Source organism: Dromaius novaehollandiae, chromosome 8, assembly GCF_036370855.1.
Source record: "Dromaius novaehollandiae isolate bDroNov1 chromosome 8, bDroNov1.hap1, whole genome shotgun sequence".
NCBI lineage: Eukaryota > Metazoa > Chordata > Aves > Casuariiformes > Dromaiidae > Dromaius > Dromaius novaehollandiae.
In genome coordinates, this window is record NC_088105.1 from 29,898,869 (window position 1) to 29,924,203 (window position 25,335).

At 51.4% G+C, this 25,335-nt stretch overlaps 1 protein-coding gene across 9 annotated transcripts in view; it reads left to right on the forward strand.

Annotated features, from left to right (window-relative positions):
• Positions 1-14,884: 14,884 nt before the first annotated feature.
• Positions 14,885-25,335, forward strand: part of ST3GAL3 (ST3 beta-galactoside alpha-2,3-sialyltransferase 3) — a 196,927-nt gene continuing 186,476 nt past the window's right edge. For 5 of the 9 annotated variants that reach the window (XM_064516100.1, XM_064516098.1, XM_064516097.1 and 2 more), the window contains exons 1-2: positions 14,885-15,055; positions 15,792-15,936. In XM_064516100.1, coding sequence (XP_064372170.1) covers positions 15,822-15,936 — 115 coding nt within the window. In that variant the 5' untranslated portion in view covers positions 14,885-15,055; positions 15,792-15,821. Of the gene's footprint in view, positions 15,056-15,151; positions 15,280-15,791; positions 15,937-25,335 lie in introns of those variants that run through there. The other 4 variants (XM_064516095.1, XM_064516099.1, XM_064516101.1 and 1 more) reach the window with 2 other exon arrangements.

A 25,335-nucleotide genomic window follows, 5' to 3' on the forward strand; every position in this document is an offset into this window, starting at 1 on the left:
TCTCTAGACTAATTTCAGATCTGAAACAATGTAACTTGGAAATTTCATTGTGCTTCTAATTTTTCTATTAACATTTTTCTCTTTTGATACTTATGTCCTTAATGCTTATCCAGTAAGTTCTCAGGTGTCTTTCAGAGAGGCTGAGTGGTGTTCTGTTATTTAAGGACTCAGTCCAGTTAGACTAGAACAAGGGCAGAGACACAGATTCATCCTTCCTAATTGAAGTGCAGAACTGAGACACCTGCATAAAGAGCTGAGTTGCCTTAAGCTCCTTCTGTTGAGAGACAGCAGTAGTGCCAGAGGAGGAGTCATCAGAAAATCTTCCTGGATGCAGAGTCAAATAGCCCTGCTCTGCTCTTAAGTGTTCACTCTTGAATTTCACAGTGCTGGTTGAGACTTGCTGAACTGGCAGTCAGGGAAGGGAGATTCATCTACTTTAGCTCATAGATTTTAATTCCTGATACATAGAATGACCTTGAGTAAATTGCTTATTCATTATTTTATTACTTCAGCCCGTATCTCTGGCGCCTAGAGTGCCAGATATTCATGGAGCCAGCTTTTCAAGTTGTGGAGCCTTTGTTAAAACATCCTTTCCCCTGTCAAATTTGTAGACGTTGCAGGAAGCTTTACATGTCTGTACTCACTTTAGGATACATACTATTTTAGGTTTGACGTAAACAACATGGGGGATTGCTAAATTGCCAAAATAAGCCTTTTTCTATTTCACAATGATCATTCTTCATTTCTTTGCATTGCTTTTGAAGCAGCTTTAGATCTCTCCCTCAGATCAGCGAAGAGAGCAACACTTCCAAGATGGATAAATGTGTTATTATTGGGTTCCAGTAATGAGGATAGCTACGGGTGTGTATCTGTAGGTTTCCTTTGACCGCACCAGAATGGTCTGCAGAGGAATGGGAAAAACTCACCTGATTGCTGCCTTTGAGGAACCCACGGCAGATTCATGCAATTTTTCCTCAGTCTCTTTGCTGCAGCATGAGTAATGTGACAAGGTTGAAGGTCAAAATTGTTCTGGCAACACCCAGAGAAAGAAGAAAATGTGTGGGATGGTATTAGAAAAGGATTTAAATGGTGTAGTATGTGTGTTAATTTGTAGACAAGAGAGTAAGAAAGCCTGGAAAGAGGTCCTTAGACCGTAATTTTGCATTTAGGCAGAATAGTCCTAATTTTTGTGAATATTTCTAGTGGACTGGTTCTGAACACCTGCAAAACATGGTACAAGAGAAAGATTAAATAGGCCTGCTGGCTGGGCTCTTTCACCTTAGCTGCTGGGAGAGTTAGTCCTGTGTAAGTTGCTGCACAATGTACAAATAGAGGCCCCTCACACTATGCAGGGACCCAGCATCCCAATAGTTCTTCCCTTGCCTTTTTCCGTGCTGTTTGCTGATGGAGGAACTGCCCACTCACTGCCTGTAGGGAAGGCAGACCGCTTGTGTGTTTGGATATTTTCATACCCAGGTTGGAATCCTCCGTACAGAGCAGGAGAAAACTGTCTTTGCAATTAGAGAATTTCTGCCAGCTTGTCACATGTCCAAACAAGACATGTGTCTGCACTCTGATATGTGGTATGCAAGTATATTATAGACTGAAGCAAGCTGCTTCAGGAAATACAATGAATCAAGTCCACAATCTTGCTGAATTTAGGGAGGCAGGAGGTACGTGGTACTTGTGGACCTCTGGAGAAGCTTGAGGCATGGGGGTTAGATGGTTCTATGTACATGTGTATTAATCTCAGTTAACATGCTCGGACTCTCTCATTCCCTAGTTAATTACTTGAAATGCTGCTGCTGTTGAATACAGTATCCCCGCACCTTTGAGTTAATGTTAGTATTCATCCTCACAACAGCAGTTAACTTGGACGTCATCATTACTGATGGCCAGAAGCAGTTAAAAGAGAAAAAAGGGGTGGGGGGGGGACAATCCCCACCTTTGGTGTAGGTGGTAGGTGATGACTGGCTGAAGGTCATGTGCACAGGTAACTATTAACTTCTAGCCAGCTCAGTGGCAAATGGGAGCAGCCCACAGTGCTGATCTGGTGCTGGAGCTGGAGATACAGGATCGTTGTGCTTGAAGCAGTGAAGTAAGAGACTAGTAGCAACTGCACAGACTGGCTCAGCACCCCTTCTGGTTGAGCTGTTGCTGCAAGTGGTGGGTAACGACTGAAGCTGTTTGGCTCTGCAGCAGAGACGCAGCTTTTGCTTGTCGAGCCCAGCAGAGCCTGGGGCAGGATGAAGGAAGCAGTTGTGCTGGCAGCCAGAGAAGGGTCTGTGGTGAGTCTTCTCTGCCTTTCCTGTTTCCAGCTGGGTAGATGTTTCCAAACATCATTTAACAGCTGGTGTCCAAGGGGACTGGCAGGGGAGTTAATGCTCCAATTATGCCTTTTTCCCTTGTATGCAGGGTGGTAACAGGGCATCCTACTCGGACCCTTGGCCATTCTTGCAACAGGGCTGGGGCCAATCCTGCTCTTCCTCGATGCCTTAAGGCAGAGGTTCCTCTTGGATCCCTGTGTGACAAGGGGTCTGCAGCACTGTTCCTGGCTCGGGAGGCCCCGATGAGGGCCCTCAGTGCTGTGAAGAGCCTGGCAAGGGGAAAGGGACAGAAAAACAGACCTTGGCTCTTCTCCCTCCCCAGCCGGAGAGGCTGCGGGGCTGCCAAGGGCTGTGCGGCAGGGAGAAGAAAGGCTGCGTTCATAGGAGCTGTGTGGCTCTGAGCTGCTGGGCTGGGAGCCAGGCACGTCAGCACCTGATGGGCCAGCTGAAGAAGTGCTTCTCTCTCCTTGCCTTGTCCAGCCTAGCCCCAGGGCTGCTCCGGATAAGTCAAGCAGTGCTAAGGAGTCCTAGTGTGGTAGGGTCTTTCCTACTCCTCTTCTGGCCCAGCCTCTTGCCTGTGTGGGTCACCTCTTTGGCATCAGTGTGCTGGGGAGAACCTTTCCCCAGGAGCCCGGCTGCTGCACTGCTGCCCCTATGCCAGGCCCCAGGCTGTGCTGCCTCGGGCAGCTGTTTTTTGGGGCCCTCCTATCTGCCTGTGCCCCCAGCCTCCCCCAGTTTGTGGGGGAGCGTGGACAGTTCCCAGTGAGGGGTACAGGCCTGAGGGGGAATCCCTGGGGGGCTGGAGCTGCCCTTGCCTCCCGCAGCAGGTCCCCACCCCTGCTCCTGAGGTGCCTGGGTCCTTCTCCCTGGGACTGCTGGACAGAAGAGCCCTTGTGCAGCTCTTCCGGGGAGGTGCTTGGTGCCTGCTGGGGAGACTGTTTGCTCTTCTCCACAAGGCAAACAAATGGCAGGCTGCAGCTGGGCCCTGCCTGGCACCTCAGACGTGTTTCCTTTTCACCCCTCCCCAAGCGTGACCTGCCCTGGAGCCCTAAGAAGCAGGCGAGGTCGCTCAGGCTGGCAGCACACTGAGCTCTGTGCCCTGGGGTGCTCCACTCTAGCCATGGGAGCTTGAAGGGTCCGTGGTGCGTGGAGGGGTGCGACAGATGGTTCCTCTTGCGGACAGCCGGGCACTGGGCAACGTCTGGCAGGAGAGAGCTCGCAAGCTGGTGCCCAGCCCAGCTGAGGGCCCGCAGGGGTGCTGAGGCGCTCAGTGCACACCCGTGCTCAGCAGCAGCGATACGGAGAGAAGCCTGTGAATGTGCTTCAGTTCTAGTGATTTAAAACATGCAAAATGCACCCCTGAGGAAAGCGAGAAGGGGCACACGTGCTCGAGAGGGGGCTGTGAGGCGCTGGGCAGGACAGTAAGATCTTGTGCGCGATGTGCCACTGCTTCGGGAGGGGGTGAACAGATGTTTTGCTGACTTGCTCTGGAGTGAGAAAGAGGAGATGGCTGCAGAGGGAAGACCCAGCTGCTGGTAGGATTTGGGGCCCAGCGTGTCGGGTTCAAGGACAGCTCAGATCACAGCTAGTTGAATGGCTGGCGGGTGGAGTGTCAGCCCCTGCATGCTCCTGTGCTCCTGGTCAACACGTAGACCTGTCCCCAGAGACTTGCATCAGCCAGTCCTGCAGTGGGGCATCACGTGGAGGGGGCTCGCCCAGACACGGCGGGCCGTGCCCTGAGCTGGAGCTTCCTCCTGGGCTGCCAGCGCTGCCTCTCAGCAGCTCTACGCTCATGGAGCTGCCAGTTATTTTGAGAGCAGCTATGGGCCAGAGGAAGCAAGGACGGCAGCTGCGGTGCTGTCGGGGCGTGCGTCTGTTCTGAGTGACCTGGCGGGGTGGGACACCTCGCCGAGACCCATCGGCTGGGTGAGTGCTGAGCGTGAGCTGTGTCCGAGGCGGGATGCGAGGGATGGGCAATGGGGCTGGCAGCCAGTGTGTCTCTTGGAGATGATCCGTAAGAGGCTCAGAGCCTCTCTGGCTCCACTCCCCACACGCGTCAGAGCCAGCCTGAGCCAGGTCCTGCTGCGGGCCAGGGCCTGCGGTAACCCTGTGGCTGGTGCTTGTTTCTGCCTCTGCAAACACAGCTTGCAGCAGGGCAGAGAGCACCCAAGGTAGCGCTGGTGATGGAGCTGGGGAAAGGACTCCCTCCTGCCTTGTGGCATCCCAGCAAGGCCCTTAGTCCGGCCCTGGCGCCACACGTTGCCAGGGATGCTACCCCGTGTGGGCCAAGTCCTGCAGCAGGTCTACTCGTGCACAGAGACCGGCAGAGCCTGGACCCAGCAGGGGCGGCAGCTCCATGGGGCACGCTGCACCGTGCAGGGAAATGGCCAGGGAATGGGTCAGTGCCTCTGTGTCTCTGCAGATCTCCTAGGGCTCTGCTTGCTGCCTCCCAAAGCAGCCCTGCTTCCCTCCCTGAACCTCCAGGACCTGCAGTGCCAGGCATGGGCTCTGCCTGCCAGCACCGTGCCTGTGTCAGGGCAAGCATGTCTCTGCTCCAGGCTGGATCTGTGCTCTTCCCCAAGCTGGGTTTGTGCTCTTCCCCCGTAACAGCGAGGGCTGTCACAGCCCTTCTGGCTCTTCCTGCAGGCCTCTCTGCTCCTTTTCCCGCTCAGGCGGGCTCAGCAGGTGGATGGTTGCCCGAGGCTTTGCGAGCAGCAGCCGTCCTCACTGTCATGCTCTGGGCATTTAGGACGTGCGGAGACAGGAGAGGAGGAGCTGACGGCTTTGCCCTCTGCAGCTGGATGTTGCAGAGAGCATTGCCAGCCCTCTTCACCAGACTCAGCAGCTCTCAGCCACTTTTTTTTTTTTCCCCCTAGTTCTTTGGCTTTCCCCCACGGCCTCAGCACTGTGCCTGCCCTCCCAGTCCCTGCTCGGCCAACTTGCTCTTCTGCTCAGTGCCCTGGTGTTGATTGCGCTTGTGTGCACAGCGCTGTGAGCTTGGCTGCCTGCATCCACCTTTGGCGCTGCACTGGGGGGGGCTGCGCAGCACCCCATTTCGCCAGTACTAGGGATTCACCGCCACAGGCTCCCAAACCCCAGTCCCCTCTCCCCCCTCTTTGCTCCCATGCACCCCAGAAAGGACGATGCCCAGGGCACTGCCCATCTCCCCTGGCCGAGAGCTCTGCGGTGCAGCCACATTCGAGCTGCCGTGCCAGGGTGCTTAACGCCCTGCACCCAGCCGGGCGCGCAGCAGTGCGGAGATTTTCGAGGTAGCAGTGCCTCCTCATCCCCCATGCCCAGCACAGTGCTGGGCCCACACAGCTGTGGAGCTGGCTCAGCCCGCAGCCGTCTGGCAGCTAACCGCTCTGCCAGGGACTAGCAATTTCCTTCTGTGTAACAGAGACTGTAGCACAACTGCCACCAGCCTACTCCCAGGATATTTTTAGGGCTGCCCGTGCTGATGAGCAAGAGATGACAGCCTTGCTCCACATCCGGACCATGAGACACCTCTCTCAGCCCCGCTCCAGGGCCAGCTGCCTTGGGAGGAGCCTGGGCATCCAGTGAGGCTGCTCAGACCCACAGAGGCCATGGCCAGGGGGCTCAGGGCACAGTCTTGTGCCTGGGAGCACAAGAAAAAGGAGCACGGGCTGCAATGGCATGAGAGTGGATCGTACCTGCTCAGAGAGTCGGGAGACAAGAGGAAAATTGAGCATGCGTATATGTGTCTATATATATATATGCGCATATATATGTGTGTGCGTGTACATGTGCGCACTTCTGTTTTGAGTGCAACTTCTTAGACTGAGCTGGGCTTGGGCAGGTGATACCCTAAGCAGACTGTGCATATGGTAGCAAATATATGATGAGGTCTCACTTCTGCTTTCTCTGGACTTGTGCAGTTTCACCGTGCTTGAGAAATCAGGTGAATGGATCCCTCAGGTTTTGCTGGCTTTGAGCTGGTGGGTATTCCTGGCTTGGGAAGGAGAAGTGTCAGGTATCTGAGCAGAAATGATGTTGTGGGCCTGAAGCATGGGCTGCAAAACATGGCATGTGGCCACTTGCTGCTGCAGAAACAGGGAGCCCCCTTTGACTAGGGAGATTTTCTCTTCTGCAAGGCCCCAGGCTCCTGAAAGCATTACGGAGGAAGGGATCCAAAAATCCCCTTCTGGGCAGAGCCCTGCTGCAGCCCGGCTGCCCGGCCCTGGCAGGGGGACGCAGCTGGCAGAGAGGGAGGAGCGGTGACCGGCTGGCGTTGCTGCCGGCCCTGCTGCAGCCGCTGCGGCCGCTGCTGCGAGCTCAGGCACGGTGGTGGGCAGGGGCACTGCGGAAGGTCTCCCTGGAAACAGCTTGCTCTGGCAGCTGTGCAAAGGGCCCCCAGGTTGGAAAGCAACTGCTGCTTCCAAGGTCCCTCGGCTCGGAAATGAGTGGGGTTGTATTGGTGCTGCTCTCTGGGGCAGGATGCTTGGGGACGGGCGGTGCTGGGAAGGAGGCGCTCCAGGGCTGGGGTGACCAGGGCCTGGGCGAGACACGAGACGCCTTGCTGGGATTGTCCAGGGGAGGTTGTGGAGGTGGCTGCGCCATGGAGAGAGGGTCCATGATGCCCGCGGCTCTGCCCAGCTCGTGATTTCTGGCTGCCTTGTGCCATCCCCACAGCTCTGCCATGAGCAGCCCCAGCCTGCGCGTTGCTGCCTTTCGGACTGCCGTGGGGCACTCTGCACGTGTGCTGTGACCCATTGCTGCCGGGAGGTGACAGTGCCAAGCCATGGCCGTGTCCTGAGTGCTGGGGAAGGTGAGGAAGAGCCCAGTGTGTCTCGCATGCCCCAAAACTAATCGCCCCCCTCTCCCCTGTGGTGGGGGAGCAGGGCTGGGCATGCTGCTCTGCCAGCTCCATGCTGGGGCTCGCACACCGGCCCAGGTGGTTTGCAGCTGCTGGACTGTCAGGTCAGCGCCCATTTGGATCGCTGTGCAAATAAGAGGTGCTGCTCTACCGCATCTCCCAGGAAGTGGTCTGGCGGGGAGGGTGTCGGTGGTAATGACGCCTCTCTGCGTTTAGTTTCCCCTGCTTCTTGGCAAGACTGGCCCTCCTGCGGGCTGTTGGCCCTTGTGGGTCAGCACCCAAAGGTGCTTCCTGCAGACTGTGGTGGCTCCTTGTTGTGTAAAGTGGCTACAAGCATACACAGGTTGCCCAAATGCTGAACCTCACAGAAGTGGAGAGCTCACACCTGGCAGCAGAGCATGAAACCTGGCTGTGTCCTGCACCGTGATGGTCAGCGCAGTGCACACGGGGGCACCCAGCCCCTACACCCCCCGGGCCATGTGGCCAGTTTGCCCTGGTGGCACTGTGCTATGGACCATCCCCTAGGGGCTGGCTCTTCCCTCTTCTTCCCTTTTGCCATGGGGAGAAGATGAGCACCAGCTGCCCCATCTTGCTGGGCCTCCAAAGCCCCCTGGCACGGGAGCACCCACACCCCAGCTGGGTGGCAAGGCCAGGCTGTGCCCAGGGCAGTGGGGATGTGCACCCATGGGCTCCTTCAGGCACTGGGGGGCCTGCAGGAGGGCAGTGCGTGGGGCAGGTGTCCATGGGGCACCCCAGGGGCTGCCAAGCCCAGCCACCTGCCAGCCCCACGCCTCCCGTGCCGGGGGGGCTCTCGTGCCCACAGCTCCGCAGGCACCGGGACGCCCCGGAAGCTGCTCCCTGAAGCAGGTTGGAAGAGCCTCAAGCAGTACGACCTGCACAAACGCTACTGCAAAATCAGCGATTTTTATGCCAAATTATGCAAGAAACGGGGTCAGGAAAGAAGGTGCAAAACAACCTATCCCGAAGGAGAGCACTCATACCTGTGCCATCAATTATGCACCAGCCCGGCATGGCCTGGCACGTGGGCCCCCTTTATGTCTCAAATCAGGATAAACAGCATTGTGAAATTCGAAATGGGGCACGGCTCGGCCGCTATGGGAGCACAGCTTGCTCAGGAGCGACGCTGGCTCGCAGCCATTTCCTCGGGGCACACAGGGAAGAGATCAGACGTGGCTACACGAACTGGAGAGTCTGTAAATCCTAGGCAGGGGATTGAACCAGCAGTGTTGTAAACTGTGGTGCTTCGATCGTGGTTTTAGGCACTGGCTCTCCTGGACTCACATGGCAGAGACTGATGTGAGCATCAAAACCAGGCACCATGCTGCAGAAAAACTGTGGGGGCGTTACTGAGCTGCTGCGGGCGAGCGCGTGTTAACATGCTTCAGTTCCCCGGGTCGGGGGCAGCTGGAGATGAGATGGGATTCACATAGACGTCAACGAGAGGAGCCCGCTGCTGCGCTGCTCCGCCACCACAACGGGCCAGCTGAAGTTAGGAAAAGGCTTTCCTGCTCCAAAACAATTAATTAAGAAAGCACTCTGGCTTGGAAATATGGAAACAGAGGGTTGGAGCTGAGCACTGATGGGGGTGGCACTGGGCAGCTGGGGGCAGGTCGGGCCCTACCGGGTTTCCCCTGCCGGTGGCTCCCAGGGCGGTTGGGGTGGGCGACGAGGATCATCCCCAGCTGAGACCCAGGCTGCCCTGGCCGCAGCCCCATGCAGGCTTTCCCTGCGAGCCATGGGGAAAAAAATTGATTAAATTTAAATTTAAATTTAATGAATTTCAAGCTTGAATTTTTCCTTGTGCGGCTCCTGGCCGTTGGGTCTCGTGCTGTGCTCCGCCAGGCTGAAATGCTCGGTGCCAGTGCTGGTCCTTACCCCCGGCAATGCAGAGACCGGCCCCCGGCAATGCAGAGACCGGCCACCTCTCCACAGTGTCACGGGGAGCCCGATGTCCAGGCCTTGGGTCCTTTTCTGGGGTGATGTTGCTGCTCCTCAGGATTTCCGTGTCTGTTCTGAAGTTAGGACGGTTGAACTGGGCATAAAATTGGCTTCGCCGATGCTGTAGAGAGAGAGGCAAGAGCACTACCTTTCTTCTGCTCGCAAATCTCCTGCACGTGGCTCTGGACCACCTCCTTTCCTAGCCAGCGTGCTGGGGTGCACGCTTATAGCAGCAGCCGTGTGTGGGGATAGCTGTCTCTTTTTCCTGGCTTTTTTTTTTTCTTTATTTCCTTTTTTAACTCTCCCTCCTGCTGCTTTCCGGGAGATCCTCCATCTCCTGGTACAGGCTGTCCTCCTTGTTCCCAAGTACCTTACTTTGCATCCAGGGCTATTTAAAATGCACCACGGCTTGTGATAATTTTATCAGACAGTTCGGATCACTCTGTAACAGCAAGCAGCCTGTTCGTTATTTGTATCATCCACAAATTTAAGCCTTCATCTTGTCATCTAGATAATTGATTTTAGAAACTATTAAATGGCACCGGACCAAGAAACTGTCTCTTGGGGTCCAGTTAGGTCCCCATTTGTTGATGTCTCCCCATTAAAACTTGGAGCACTGCCAGAGCTCAAAACATAGCTGTTAATGAATTTAGTTGTTAATCTAACGTGAGCCTTATTAATTCTTTATAATACACGTTTTTAATTAAAAGCCGACGTCATTGTTGAACACTGTGGAGAAGCCCAAGCATGCTATATACATGCTGCTGCTTTTATCTGCCAGACCTCTTCTGTGCAAAGGCAACGAGTTTTTTAATACACTCGAGCTCTACAAAACCACACCTGTGATGCTGTTTGCTGCGTTTTTAGCTTCCCGGTGACAAAATCCCAAACCTAAATTCAGGTGTCTCTGCTATTTCCTTGCATGTTGCTTTGGCTCCAGCGGCTGCCGTCCTTGGGCTTGTGGCAGCCAAAGCGAGCAGGACCCCTGGGTCTCCCGGGGCCACCCCTTGTGTCTGCTCCGGTTTTGTGGCCTTTCCAGCTTTGATTGTCTCAGCAAATCAGGTCTGCTCAGAAACTGTCTTGGAAATTCAGGTCCACCTGGTGTTGCTTTGCTCCACATCTCTGTCCAAAGCCACCCTGCCCGACCGCGGCGTTCGGCACAGTTGCAGCCGATCGCCGCAAGGACAGCAATCTGTTTTTGCGCTCAGCCCAGGAGAGACGAGGCAATTACACAAGGAGCTGGGCCGTTTCCAAGTTTACACATCAGTAGTGTAATCAGCTGAAGTGCAGTTGCAGATCTGTGATAGCCGATGACAGCGAGTGGCCTGGGAAATGCCTCCAGCTCCCCTCCCAGGTCTCAAGTACATTAGACTGGGGTGACAGCTGGGCAAAAATAAGACCTTTGGAAGGTAAATATGCAAGGAACATTTGAGCTGTCGTCTTTAAGGAACAGGATTAAACATGGGGCCTCCACCCAGCGTATTGTTTTTCCTGGACTGTTTTCACAGCTTATAGCGCACTAAGCAGTGCACCAGCTTCCTTAGCAACTGCTGCTGCCGAGGGTGGGTTAGGTAAAACGTCCAGCGGCGTTGTGTAATATTTCCCCAGTTTCACACCCAAATTGGGCTGAACACCAGCAGGTGCTACCTGTGTTCCTCACCTTATTTCATAGCACGGTGGCCGATAAGGGCTGAGACGCCCGCTCACGGCAAGCTGGCCGGCTCCGCATCGAGCCCCGAGGGCCTTGCGTACCCTCGGAAACGTGCTCGGAGCGGGAGGCTCTGGCTGCCCAGGTAAAATAACTGCGGGGGGCGGGAAATCCTGCTGGGCTCTGCCTGCAAGCGGTTTCTCCGGCTGTCCCGTGGCTGCCAGTGCGCTGGCCGAGCACCCGCAGGCGTTGTGCCCTCCGTGGTGCTCCCTGCGGGTGCAAACCTAGTGTTTGCAGGCTGCTCCGAGATGGCGCTGGCAAAGCAGCTAAGGTGGGATGGGGCAAGGGGGAAGCCCGGGAGCGGAGCTGGCACCATCGCCCCGCTCTGCCTTTCCAGGCCCTGGGCGCACAGGAGTGAAGGTGTTGTGGGTGCTGGCTCCGGCCCGGCAAGCAGCAGGTCTGGGAAAGGTCTGGGGCAGCCTGCGCAAGCACCTGGTCCTGGCATACAGGGCCAAAGCAGCTCTTCGAGACAGAGGAGAGGAAAAGGCAGGTATAACCCCCACTCGAAGCACTGGTGAGGCTCATTGCAGGATGCTGTGGCTCGAAAAGGCTGCAGGAAAATTGGGGAGGTTATGTAGAGCAGAGATGCAAAAAAAGGGCTTGAGGGTGGGGGAAAAGCCTGCCAGTAAGAGAATTAAGGCACTTGATATATCTAGTTTGTTGGGAAGATGGCTGAGAGCGGGCTTGCTTGCAGCATGTGTGTTGTGTCGCAGTGAGGAAACACCAGCCTCTAAAAGGTCCTTTAGCAGGAGGCAGAGCAAAATGGTGCATCTGCGAGCCGGAGCCAGGCTCAGGAAAGCAGGATGCTCCTCTAGGCGTGGGGCTGATGGGCTCCTGAAGCAGAGGTGAGGAGCTGGGAGTCTCCAGCTGGTGTTGCAAAATCAAGCTCAGCTCCTTCCTTGGGAAAGATGCATGAGCCAAGCGCAGCGTAGTGGAATTAGTGCAAGACGGTGAGCTGCCGAGCAGGGCTCAGAGCAGCTGCTCAGAGCAGCACAGCCGGATCCCAGAAAGGAGCATTCGATTGTTTCAGATAAGAAAGATGCTGGGAACTGTGGTCTGGTGGGGCAGATCGCAGGGAGATGTGTTAGCACCAGCCCCCGTGTCCATCTGTGTGTGCAGAGGTAAGCGTGACTCTTTGCTGTTCAAAATATCCGGAGGGCGGCAGAATTTTTCAGCCAAGTTCTGCTTGTTTTAACCCATTTTATGTGGGACTCTGATGATGCTTTTGGATGTTTCTGTTCCTCCAGTAGTTGGGGCACTATGGAGCGTGAGGTGCTGCCCGCAGACCGATCACGCTGCTCTCCAGAGCTAGAGCTTACGTTTCAGAGCAATGTGTAATGCATGTGTGAGATAAAACAAGTTGGACTGGAGAGATAGAGCCAACATAGCAGCGTGTTACAGCCCAGCCTGCACTCCCGGAGCCTGCGCATCAGTTGAGGTAATCATCTCCAGCTAGCCATTAGTGGAAAGAGACCGTCATTGCGGTATTTAGTGGTATTTAGTTAATGATAAAATTATTAAAGTCATTAGTATCAAGCCTGATTTGATGACCTGTAATTTGGGGTGAAGGATTATGGCGTGAGCACTGGAGTGAGCCTTGTCATAGGGCAGAGAGTCAAGATGAGATTGCTGCAGAGGGAGGCCAGAGAGTGACGTGTGTGCATTTGGCAGCCAGCACGAGCAGTTACAGCATAACTTTATTTACAGATGAGAAAAGAATACACAGAGGTTATTTACCTTTCCGTGTCACACCCAAGGATGTGCAGCCCAGCCATCATAAACCAGAAAAAGCAGACAGTGTGGTTTCAAAGCAAATGCCCCGGCCGCCCTGGCGCCCCGCGTGCGCGGCGGCTTTGCGGAGCGGCATCAGTGCACGCAGGCGAGGTGCCTTTCGGAGGAGCAGCCACTGCCGGCGTCCCAGAAGGAGCTCCCGACGCGCCCGGAGGGGACGCGCCTGACCCGGGCAGGGAAACGGCATGTAGGGATGCATGGGGAAAGCGTGCCAGCTGCTCCGGGATGGGGACCCGTTCCCACTGCACCAGTACCCGCATGCAGAGCTGCATCCCCGTCGCTCCCCAGTGTTTTATTTCAGCCTGTGGCAGCACTGCTCCGGGAAGGCTCTGCAGCACGCGGTGGGCACAGGCCCCACCGGAGGCTCGGTGGCCACCAGCCGGCTGGGACGACCTCCCACTCGTGCCCTTTCCTCTGGTCAGGTTTGCTGGAAAAGCTCCAGAGCGTTCTGGAAAGCAGCATGGCAATACGATAGGATTTAATCAGACTTAATTATTCCCCTGCTGTCTATCGCCTAGCAACATCCAGCTTGACATCTGCCTGCAAATAAAATGTGTAAGCTAAGTAGGAACATGTTCAGACTAAAGCCCAGCTACTCGAACCAAATCACTCCACTAATCACTGCTCTAATTCATCGTGCGGCTGTCAGGCAGCTGCTGGCTGATGGTGCCTGATTTCCATCAATGCTCGGCTCGCCGCTTCCTCGCTTTTTCCGGGCCGGCAGGAAACCCGACGTTGTCCCGGGCTCTCGGCAGTGCGCGGACACCTGACAACACGGGCAGCGCATCCTGCGGGCCGGGCGCAGGCCGAGCAGCCACCACCGCTGCCGGCTCCCGCTCGACGCCAGGCCGCCGCTGCACCCGCGGACCGCGTGCTCCCCAATGCCAGCGCCGAGCGACGACGGTGAGACGGGGCGCAGCAGCGATGCGGGGCCAGCTGGAGCCGCAGGGGTCTGCGCCGCCCGCCCGGTTGTTGCAGCCTGGGCGCAGCGGGGAATGCAGCGGCGGGGCGCTAGCCCAGGCTGTGTGGGGCGGCGGGATGCAGATCCCGGAGGCCAGGCAAGGCGCAGGGCAATGGCTGCAGGCGGTGGTGCTGCACAGGGGCTGGGGCAAAGCTGGGCAGTGTGCGGCGGCGGGCAGCAGGCTGGGCAGTGCAGTGCCGTTGCGGGAGGGACAGGGCAGTGATTGCAGGGGGGGTCGTGTAGTCTTTGAGGCTTAGGCAGTGCGGTGATAGGCGGGAGATGCAGTGCACTAATGCAGTGGCTGGAGGCTGGGCAATGTGGTACTGCTGTTGGGGATGCAGCTGGCAGGAGGGAGATGCAGTGCGTAGTGCAAGGCCATGGAGTGATGGGAGGAGGTACTGTGCAGTGACTGGGGATGGTACAGTACAGCGTGATGCACTGGGGGTGCAGTGTAGTGTAGTGCAGTGATTGGAGGTGGTGGAGGGCAGGGCAGTGATGCACTAGGGGGGCAGTGCTGTGATTGGAGGTGGCCGGTGTGGTGCAGCGACTGGAGGGGTCAGAGCCAAGCGCTGTTGGGAGGAGTGCCGTGCAGGAATTGGAGGGCGGTGGTGTGCAGCGGTTAAGGGTGTGCAGTGAACAAGGGGGTGTGGTGCTGTGATTGCAGAGGCAAAGTGCATTGCAGCGCTAGGAGGGGGTGTGATGCCACGACTGGAAGGGGGCAGTGCAGTGACTGGGGGTGCAGTGATTGGAGAGGGGCAGTGTAGTGCAGTGATTGGAGGGGGAGTGTGGTGCAGTGTTTGGAGGGGCTGTGCAATGCACTGCTTGGAGGGGTAGTGAGGTGCAGTGATTGAGGGGGGTGTGGTGCCGTGCTCGGAGGGGGCAGTACACTGCAGCGCTTGGAGGGGCATGCGGTGCAATGCTTGGAGGGGCAGTGTAGTGCAGTGATTGGAGGATGCAGTGCAGTGCTTGGAGGGGCACTGCAGTGCAGTGATTGCGGGGTGTGGTGTACTGCTTGGGGGGGCAGTGAGGTGCAGTGATTGGGGGGGTGCGGTGCAGTGCTCGGAGGGGCAGTGCAGTGCAGTGATTTGGGGGGGGCACCCTGTGCTCTCCGCGCATGCGCGCCGCTCTCCCGCCCTGCCGCAGCCCTCCCGGAGGCGGGGGGGGGGGGGCGGGGGACCCCTTCGCTCCCGACCCCCTCCCGTCGGCGCGTGATTGGCTGCGGGAGGCGCCCCCCGTGCCCCGCCATTGGCCGGCCGGCCGGCGGGCCGCGCCCCGCCATTGGCCGGCCGGCCCCGCTACGCGAGAGGGTTGGCGGCGCGGCGGCCCGCCCCGGCGCCCCATTGGCGGCCGCGGCTCCTCAGCGCGGCGGCGGCCGGTCCCGCTGTGCCGGGGGCGGCATGGCGGCGCCCGTAGCCCCGCGCCCGCGGGCCGGAGCCGGCGGCCGAGCGCCCAGGGGCGGCGGCGGCGGCCGGGTGAGCAGCGGGCGGCGGCTGGGGGAGGGCGCGGCCCCGCGGGGTCTCTGAGCGCGGCCGGGCCCCCGGCGCGGCCCAGGCCCGCCCGCGGCGCCGCCGCCCCTGGGGGCTGCGCGAGGGGCTCCGGGCCGCCCGTTACCGGGCAGCGGAGCGGGCCGGGGCGCTTGGTCTCCGCGCGGCGTTCTCCGAGGAGCCCTGCTGCCCGCCGTAACGGTCGCCTTCTGGTACGTCGCCCGCTCGCCGCCGGGCTCCGCGGCGCGGTCTGACGCGGCGGTGCCGGGCGGCCGTTGGAGCCGAGCGTGGCCGGGGGCCCCGCTCCGCCGCGCTCCTCCCGCTCGGCGGCACCGGCTGCGCCGGGCGCCTCCCGGGACGGCCGCGGAGGATCCGGGCACCGCTCGGGGCCGGCGGCGGGGGGGAGCCGCAGCCCCGCATCCCCTCGGCGGCGACCCGGGCCCTGCGCCCGCTTCGCCGAGGGGAGCTCCGCTGCGTCTCTCCGCGCCGGGGCGCCGCAAGGCAAATCCGCCCGGCCCGGCCCGGCGATAGCACCGGGAGCGAGGGCCGCAGGCCGGGACAGCGGGGAGCCGACGGCGGCGCCCTGCCGCCGCCCCAGGGCGGCACCGGCGCGGCTCGGGGGCAGTTGGGGTTCGCCGGCGCGGGCGGGCGGCCCGGGGCTGCGCGGCGCTCCGGGGATGGCGACCGGGGGTGGTTCAAGCCTCGAGCTGTTTTTCCGTCGCAGGTCATGTAGAAGAGCGGCTCTGATGTGAAGATGGGACTGCTGGTGTTCATGCGGAACCTGCTGCTAGCCCTCTGCCTCTTCCTGGTCCTGGGGTTCCTGTATTACTCGGCGTGGAAGCTGCACCTTCTCAGATGGGAGGATTCAAGTAAGTATCAGCACCGTAGCTCTTCTCAGGCTCCCTGAAGTGCCTCTAAAATAGTTGCTACGTACTGAGGTGGTTCTGATTTACTAGTATTAGAGGGATGTGATTAAGCCGAAGCAAATGCTGGAGCTCTCTAGTGTGCTTAAGGGGTTGAATTTGTGATTACCTAATGCTCTTTATGGCTTTACTTTTATTGCTGAGTACAAAAGCAGGTTCATGCTCTATAAATCTAGTCTTAGAGACTTCAGTTCTCAGAATATTTTTAGTTTATGACTCTTAATTGTCAAAATTAAGTAAGCTTGTACACTGAGGCTTTTATTTCCTGCATCTTCCTGTACATTTTTGGTACCCTTTATGTTTTAGAAAATATCTAAGATGAGTCTTTTTTTCTGCTGGCATTTGATTTCCTTCTCTAATCATATGGTACTGGTTATCTCATCATCGTGCTTTGTCCTTCAGAAATCCTTATCTTCCATTTGTCTTCCACCATATTATCTGCCAAATATCTGTCATCTAAAACGATGCCTCTCAACCTTTGTAAGTCCAAAGGGACATCTGACCTCATTGAATACAATCTGAGGATTGTACTGTGCAGTAATGCCACAGGAGATCTTAGTTGCAATCAGATATAAATTAGGCTTAACTTCGAATGCTCAGTTACTGCTTTTATTTTTCCTTGCTTTCCATTTTCTTGCTTGCATGTGAGAATTGTATATTGAAAATATAAAAACAAACAATTCCTTTCTCCCCAACCTAAAACACAAGCCAGCCTTTTATGCCTGTTCTATGGGCTTTTTCAGATGTGTCGCAGTCGACCAGTGCTCCCTGGGTCAGAGGCTGAGAAACACTGATCCAGAAGAATTGTTCTTCTGTCGGATCAAAAGCTGTCTGTCAAATTCCATGTTCACTGTATTGCATTTCTGTGCATGGTGCTGGGGGTTTCTGTTGCAATACACTTATTAAACTTAATCATACTTTTCCACCTCGACATGCTCCATGTCTTTTATTTTATGTTGGAAGACATTTCGTCTGGTAACAGATGATGGCTTAGAAATGCCTTTTGCACTGATACAGTAATTTTGACAGGGGGACTACTAAGATGTCTTGTACTAGAACAGGTATTGGAAGAGTGAATTTATAAGATGACAAACATAGTGTTTTTCTGGGCAGGGATTGTTTCTTCAGGAATGTGCTTAAGGCACTGGGAGTCAAAGTATTGATTGGGACGTTTTGAAAACTAGTACCTTTGTCAGTGATGTGTGGAAAATACTTTTTGAATGCAAATAAGTGCAGAATATAGTTAAAAGACCAACTTTGATGTATCTGCTGCAACATGACAATCCATTTTGAAATTAAAATACCTGCCGTCCTTTGCTTCCTTCACAGCACCAGAACTTGTGTCAGGGCTTTCCAAGGCCTGTGAAAAGACTGCAGGCCACAACTTACTTGTGAACTTTGTTAACTTGTGGAAGAGGAGCTTCATTGCTTATATGACATGTACCAAGGTGCTGGAATGGGTTCTAAATTTCTTCAGGTTTTACTGCTTTGGACTGTGGGTGTCTAGCTCTAGGTGCCATATGTTGTTTTAAACAGTGTCAGTCTCTTGGGGGGGGTGGTGCTGTAACTTTGTCTTTTAATACAATGTTGCAAATCTTAGCACAACATTATTGTCTATTTCTAGACACACACAGATTTTCCCAGGAGAGCTAAGTTTGGGTTGTGAGGGGTTAGAGCAGTTTCTATTGAGTGTACTGGCTGGTTTCAGATGTCCAGCATGTACAGACAGGATAGGACTGTCCAGGATAGGACAGGATCACCTCAAGCTGATGTCACAGACTTTTTGTTAGCTGCATGTTTCATGTTTAAAGTGTGTTCTTCATTTATTCTTGGAAGTTGAAATATTAGATTTCTTGAATGTGTGCACAGCAATGACACTGGTCTTAAGACTTGGCTTATTGATCTTCACCAGTTACCACAGCTGAAAAGGAGTGATGGTATATGGCTTGTATCTTTTCGAAACTTTTATGGATTGTGTCTGAAATACCTCATAAAGCTCCTCAAAATATTACTTGTAAGCAGCAGTCTTATATGATTACTTTTGAAAGCAGTTATGGAGGTACCAGTTTTCTATTGATTTTTAGAGTTCTGTATGTATCCAGTAATGTTTTATCTATCACAAAATTTTACATGTGAGAAATTTATGCACAATTTAAATATAAATTTAAAAAACTATATTGGGAAACTCCATACGAAGAGTTAATGATAAGCTTCTATAAATAAGTATTTGGAAGTTAATAATTGACAGAAAGGAAATTGCTTATTTAACCATGATTAGGCTTCCTTGAGCATATGTAATATGAAACGATGTATAATGGTGCAATTAAACCTTTTTTTCCTAATGGAAACCTTGCCTAATTCAGTGCACAAGATAGGTGGTGCTTAATGACTGTTATTTCTTTATTTCTGTATAATTCAGTGTGTGGCTTTATGTTTGAGATGATAATGCTGATATCCAAAAGGGCAGAAATAAATTAGGTGTGTTAGTTCTTGAGTGCTTAATGATCTAAGAGTATTCCTTTTATGTTTAAGTCATCTTCCTATTAAATATTTTTTCTTTTCTTTTTTTTTGTGATTAGTGCCTTCATTCTGTGTAACAGTGACTCCCTAGCTTTAGCATTCATCTTTTCTCTGCTCCATTCTTGGTGCTAGTAGAAGCATGAAACTAAGCTAATCCTGACATCAGACACTCTTGCAATCTCTTCAGAGACTGCGGTTTTAGTAAACTTGACTCCTTTAATATTGGCACAAACAAATCTGTCACAGGATACAGGGAAAAATATTTGCTTACTTTCTGCTTGTGTGATTTTTTTTTTTCCCCTCTCTTAATACTTTAGAAGATGCCTTCTGTACATTGCTGTTACGGATGCATTTGAATGGTAACTCCATAAGGAATCTGGTCATGCTGCGACTTGCCTGTTTTGTATATTTAGCTGCTAAAGTAAATTAATGGATAAAGTATGTTGTTTATTGCTGCTTCTGACACCTCCAGGAAAGGAGGCTAGACTTCTTGATGGAGTGGAAGATATACATGAATGTTTCTTGTAGTGTCCCCACTTAACTTCAAATTTGTCCTCCTTGAGCGATGCCTTAGTGAGTTTTGAGAGATTGTGTTCCTAAATGTGCAACTGTACACCTTGCCAAAATACAGAGGAGAGCAGAAAAGAATTAATTGTCTAAGGCTTATCTTCCCTGTGACGAGAATAGATTGAATTCAGCTAACGTGAACTAATTAAGGTTGAATTAAGTTCAGCTGCTTTTCCTATTCAAGACAAACCTCCAGTGACAGTTACCCCTCTCTTACCCTTGTAGTAAGGAGTGTCGTGACCGGCTACTTTTCCCTGAGCCTTGTTTCATGTTTGTGGTAACACACGGTTAGCTCTCAGAGCAGTGGTTCAGCACAGCGTACAAAGAGGCATGCGGCATTGTGTGAATGCTAGAGGGAACATGGGTTCTGGTGGTCACTGGGAGGATATGAGCAGTGGTTAGGATAGAGGTAAGCTTTCCTTTTTCCTTTTTTTTTTTTTTTTTTTTTTTTTTTTTCCCCCTGATTTCTTTGAGGCAGTTTTGGTCTCTGGTGATAGTGGTAAGAGATGTACACCTTGCTTGGATGTTCTTCCTGCACAGAGAGTACTGACAGACAGTGCAGCCCTCTGCTTAAGAGCGTTGAGTCAGAGGTGTGCCAAGTATATAGAAATGGCAATCTGATGTGGGAGATGAAGAAAGAAATAAGGTTGCTATCAGGTTGAGCCATCCTGTGCATTCTAGAAAGACCTGGCAGTAGCAGGTAGTCATAACTCTATTTGTTATGTTTCTGGATGGTGAGTTTCCAGGAAATGCTTGTGGAATAATGGTAGCGATAGGAGCAGGTTTTGAAGGTATGAGATATGCACTGCAGCCTAAAAAGTTCCCTAAAAAGTTTTTTTCTGTGCCTTCCAGTAATCTGGTGCATTTGGCCCTGAGGAGGAAGGAGGATGGCATCTGTGTGACAACACACAGGAAAGTGCCCCAGCATCTCTGGAGAGTAGAATAAGTGATAGAGTCTTGCTGACAATGCCTCTGGGTTTGCTTTATCAGCTTGGAGGAATGCATTTTTACCCATAACTGTAAAGGACAGAGTATATTCGTGTTAAAATTCAATACTGGTGCTTGTTACTTAAGCTGGTGTGTGCGTATAGCTGATTTTGCAATTTATGAAATGAATGTGTTGTAAGGAGGGGATGCTTCTGTTAAAAAATGTCCTGGTTATGAAAATATTGGACTTGTTCTCCCAAGCCAGCATTTTTTTTTTTGCTGGTTTGGCTTCTCATACATACCTGGGACAAGAACAGCATGGGATGCTATTTTCCTGCTCTCTGTTGTATTTCTGCATACATTAGCATAGAATTATTACAAAAAATATATACTGGTACTTTTCCCAGAATTTAATATGATTTGTTTGTAACTATAGATTGTGAGCTTCTGAGTTTGAAGGTGGCTTCTGAAACATTTTCTGCTGGTGACACCTTAAAGAAATCAACAAGTCACTACTCTTTCATCTCTTGCTCAGTGTTATTTCCAACTCCAATTTTGGAAAGACAGCCAAAGAGATAAAGCCACGGGAAAATGATTTTTTTCTAAAGGTATTTTGGGACCCTTATCCATTTTATTCTTTTTCTTAATGTCTGTTTCTATGGGAACCAAGGAGACACAAACAGGCAAAACTGACTCACTTCTGCTTGCAGATTTTTGGTCTGCTTGCATTTCTGTGGAAACCAGTCTCACAGCAAATAAGGATAAATTAATGAAAAATTAAAGATCTATCTTTACTACAACTACTGATTTTCCTCATTCAAAGTGAAATGGTATTTTTGTCAACTTTTGTATTAAAATGTTCCTGGGACTAAAACAGTATTTAAGAAACTGATTTTTACAGGAGTTCGAGGTGCACGTACCCTTTCTTGTGTGGCCAAAGCCTCACAGTATGCTTGATTGAACGTAGTTTGGGTCTAACTGTTGTATCTTGAGTTACTGGGGTTGTCATTTGTCCTATGTGAAGGGAGATGATCTTGCATATGCTGATATCTGATTTCTTTCCATTCTGTTGATTGGTTAATGGATGAAAAACAGTCAGTGTGTGAACAGCAAGGCCAGAGACAAATTTGTTAGTGGAAAGGGGCATGTAATACCTTCCTATTCAGACCTCCTTTGCTGGGAGTTACTGTTGTACACTACCTTTGCCCACAGAAGGGGATGTAGGATCGCTTCTTGTTATTTTGAGCATGGTTTTGAGAGCTTAAATCATGGATAAATGTGGTTTGAGCTGACCTGACTGAATTTATGGTTAGGTGGGTGAGGGAGCATATCCTCTCTCTCTCTCTCTCTTTTTTTTTTTTTCTTTTTTTCTGTAGAGTTGTGGAGCATTCATTCCCCTGTGGTGAGGGGTGACAAGCAAATGTGGGTGGTAACCGTGTCAGCTGCTCTGTGTCTGTCTGTTGCCCTGGCTTTAGGATTTTCTGTTTCTTCTTTACAGTAGACTTTGCTGCTGTTGCTGCTTCCCAGGCTGAAAAGCCTGACAGATTTTAGCCTTGTGGGCATTAACTTCTTTAAAAATTTGTTTTGGACTTTCTTTGTGGTACTCTGTTTCCTGAAAGAGTTGCTCTGCTTTGCAAGAGGAGACTGGGAACAGTGTTGAGATGAACTACTGTGGATTTAATAATGTTTGGGTTATTGTAACTTTAATGCCTGCTTCATTTATTCAACTGTTCTATAGTCTGTGTTACTACTTTACTCTTTGCACCAGAATAGAGGAAAAAAATGTGTAGAAAGTTCTCATAAAATGGGTCCAGCTATAGATTTTAGGGATCTCTTTGCAACTTTTCAGATGCCTTAGGGATTTGAGTATCATGAGAGTTATTTTTTTGTAATGTTCAAAATAGATAGTAACGTTATCAGTAGTCAGTATTGGAAACAAAGATGTAAAATAGGTGTTAACAACAGTTGCCTGGTAAGCTAGCTTAACTTTACTAAGGATTCTCCTACTGGGCTGAAGTGTTCTGCTTACGTTCAACTCGAAACTGAAAAACTTACAGTACTAACTGTGGTGGATGATCCTCTTATCTGTGAACAGAATGCTGAAAAATAGTTACTTTGTGCTTTCTCATAGCCTTCTAGAACAAGGAGTGTGGCTAAACTAAATTCCTGAAACCCAGGAAATTAAGTTGTGGTATTATCTTCCACAGCTATAATGTGCCAGCTCCTTTTACTTGGCTGGAGGCACATGGGTAAGCTCTGATGAGTCTTGCTCTGGCTGTTTAATGCAATGGTGCAGAGCTGTCTGTCCTTTCTGCTGGAGGCTGCTGCCCATGTAGCACTGGGATAGAAGAGAATGTTTACTCAGTGAATGTGAATCAGAAACTTTAAGGTCTATGAAAGAGTTAAAATCCCCAAAATTCAAGAGTGCCTCTCTAGAGCTGCCCTTTTAGAAGGTGCCACTTCACAAGGTAGGTCAAGGAAATAAGGGAATAAAAGTGCTTCATCTTTTTCCGATCTGTTACTGCATATTTAGTGAAATTCCCAACGTTGCTTTACAGCAACATGTTCCTAGAGGTTTTGCTTTCTCCAGGACTTCTGGTACTGCACTTACATTACCGTGCAGGACAGAACTCTGCTGGGGTAATGGGGAAATGATGCATGACAAGAGCCCTTGAGGGAGGGAGCAAACATAATGTTGCCCGGTCCTTGGGATTTGTCTGCGGGAGGAAAACACGCTGGTTGCTCTTCAAGTTTAGAAACCTAAAGGGGCAGGTTTAGTGAAAGGGCATTAAGAACATAGCACCATAAGTACTTCATTGTGGAACAAGGAGAGGCCGTACTGCTGTACTTGTACTCCTTTTTATTTCGTCTTTATTCTAGCTTTTAGGCCCTGAGTTACTGTTCTACTTCTGAGCTTATGCTGACTTTTAACCTGACCAAAGCAAGGTGCAAGAATACTTCCCCATCCCCTATGCACACTTGTGCCTAAATTTTACATCTTAAAATAGTCAGGTGCTGTTGCTTCTCTCGACAGCAGCAGTCTTATCATTTTTGGGGCCACTTATTCAGGCCTTTGCACTTCCCCCTTTCTCTATTTTTTTGGCTGGCAGGTGGATGTAATTGAGGAACTGATGCAGATTAAAACTAAGAATGTGGTTTTATTTGTTTTGCTGAGTTAACCTTATTTTAACTTAGTGTTTTCACTTGCTTCATTTGCTCAACTCTTGTGCATTTTCTCCCTGTCCTCTGCAAGTTTGGGAAGGGTTATGTTCCTGTGACTTTTGATAGACAGACTGGGATACTGTTCTTAAGGGTCAGCAGTCAGTGTCTTCCTGACAGCTGAAGTTATATGTTCCGATGCAGGTTTTCAGAAGTTGAAGTCAGCAGCTGTCCATATTCTAGAAGGTACTGTGCAGTGAAAGCACTTCACCTTTCTCAGCAATGGTTCAGCAGCAGCATGCTTTTGGAGGTGAAAGGATTTATTCATCTCAGCTGACTGTGAACACCTTAGCAATAAGTGCAGCTGGAGACAATTCCTCCCTGTGAGGACTGTCTCATACGTGTTAGTGAGTGCTTCCCTGCCTTTCCTCTCTCTTGTCACTGTGTTGTCTCCTGGGGGCACAGAGCATCCTCCTGTGGCCTGTAGCCATTACAGAAATGGCTTCTGTGCCTAAAGATACTCGTAGCCTTTCTGGAAGCTCCACCCTATCACTTCTTTGATAGAGTAGATCACACAGAGTTTCTCCATCTGCTTTAATACAGTTAGGCTGGCTTTGGTCATCTTTCATGCTCAGTTCTGCTTCACATCAGTTCTGCTGACGATAGAGCAATAACTTCTGGAAAGGAAGTAATGTGTGGTTTATCTTAAGATAGGCAGCTGTTTCTGCCACGGTCTTCTGACCATGGCCTTAGTACTCATTCTGACCATGTCTGTTACACTTAGGGATGCTTTGCAGAAGAGGTATTTCCTAAGTTATTATCTTCTGCCAACCTATCTGGTGCTCATGTCAGTATAACGGCTCATTTTTCTCATAGCAGTCTGACCTTAGATCACTGTGTCAGGCTGAGGCAATAAACCAGCCAAACCTGGGTATGACTTGCAAGGAGAGTGGAACTGGGTCATGAGGTTTGACTCCTTATGAATTATGTATCTCTTTTGGACTTCAGAAGGAATGCAGCAGGCACCAAGCAAAAACTTATACTGTGCACACGTACCTGAAGTGGATGTTTGAACTTGAAATGCTTGATTTCAAGTGGTTACTCCTTCGAGCCACCGCATGAGTATATTGCTCGTTTGCACTATTTTCTTAAGGATGTAGTAGCTCATGAGGATAATACCAAAAATCTAGGCAGATGCTAAACTTACAAGATGTTTTGTAACCACTTCTTAATATTGTTGAATAACCAAATGCCGACAGTCAGGTATGCATCTTTGAGGGTCATAGTTTAGTTTTCCTTGCTCTGTGACAAAACAAAAAACAAAAAAAAAACCAAAAAAAAAAGAATCAAAATGTGTTAAAATTAGCTATTTGCCTTTTAAGAGCTTATAAACATATATATTGTTTGTCTTCTTTCAAACAATGCTAGGATCCCTCAATTCCTGCTATAGCATGTAATTTTTTTTCAAGGCTATTTTCCTGTGGATTTCAGTGTTAGGAACACTAACTAAATGTGAAGTGCAGCAAGTTATGCCCCTTAATAATTTCTGTGATGAGAATAGTTAACACACTGTAGCTGTAGAGAAGCTTAAATAGACTTGACCCAGGAAGGCAGAGGCACAGGAAAGTGAAATTATTCCATGTTACACAGCTGCTCAAAGCCAGAGCTATGAATAGAGAAAGGTCTCTAGGCTCTTGGTCCAGTGTCCAGTTGGCCAAATGAGGCTTTCTCTCCCATAATACACGTTCTGCACCTGTATTGTTCAGGAGAGCAGTAAAATGCTTAAGTTCCTTCTTGGGACAGGGATTAGCTGCTGATATTTGCAAAAACACAGCAGTATTTCAGAGTACTGTATCAATAATTACAAAGCTGGTGATGGTCTGTCTGGGCAGTGCTGGTGGCTTGATGGGGGTAGCGCGGTTAGGGTGTGACATGGCTGGTGTAAGCTGCCGAAGATGCTTCAGTGGAAGTGCCTTAAGAATGAACTGCATGACCTGAACGTTTGTGAATGGGCTATGGGCTTTTCAACCTTCAGCTTTATCACATCAAAGACATCGTGGTTTCCAGCTGCATTAATACCACAACTGCCTCTTTCTTTCAAAGGTAGTATATTTTTTATAATAGAAAAGATTAATTTTTCTCTCCATACTCGAACACAGAGCACTGTTTTCT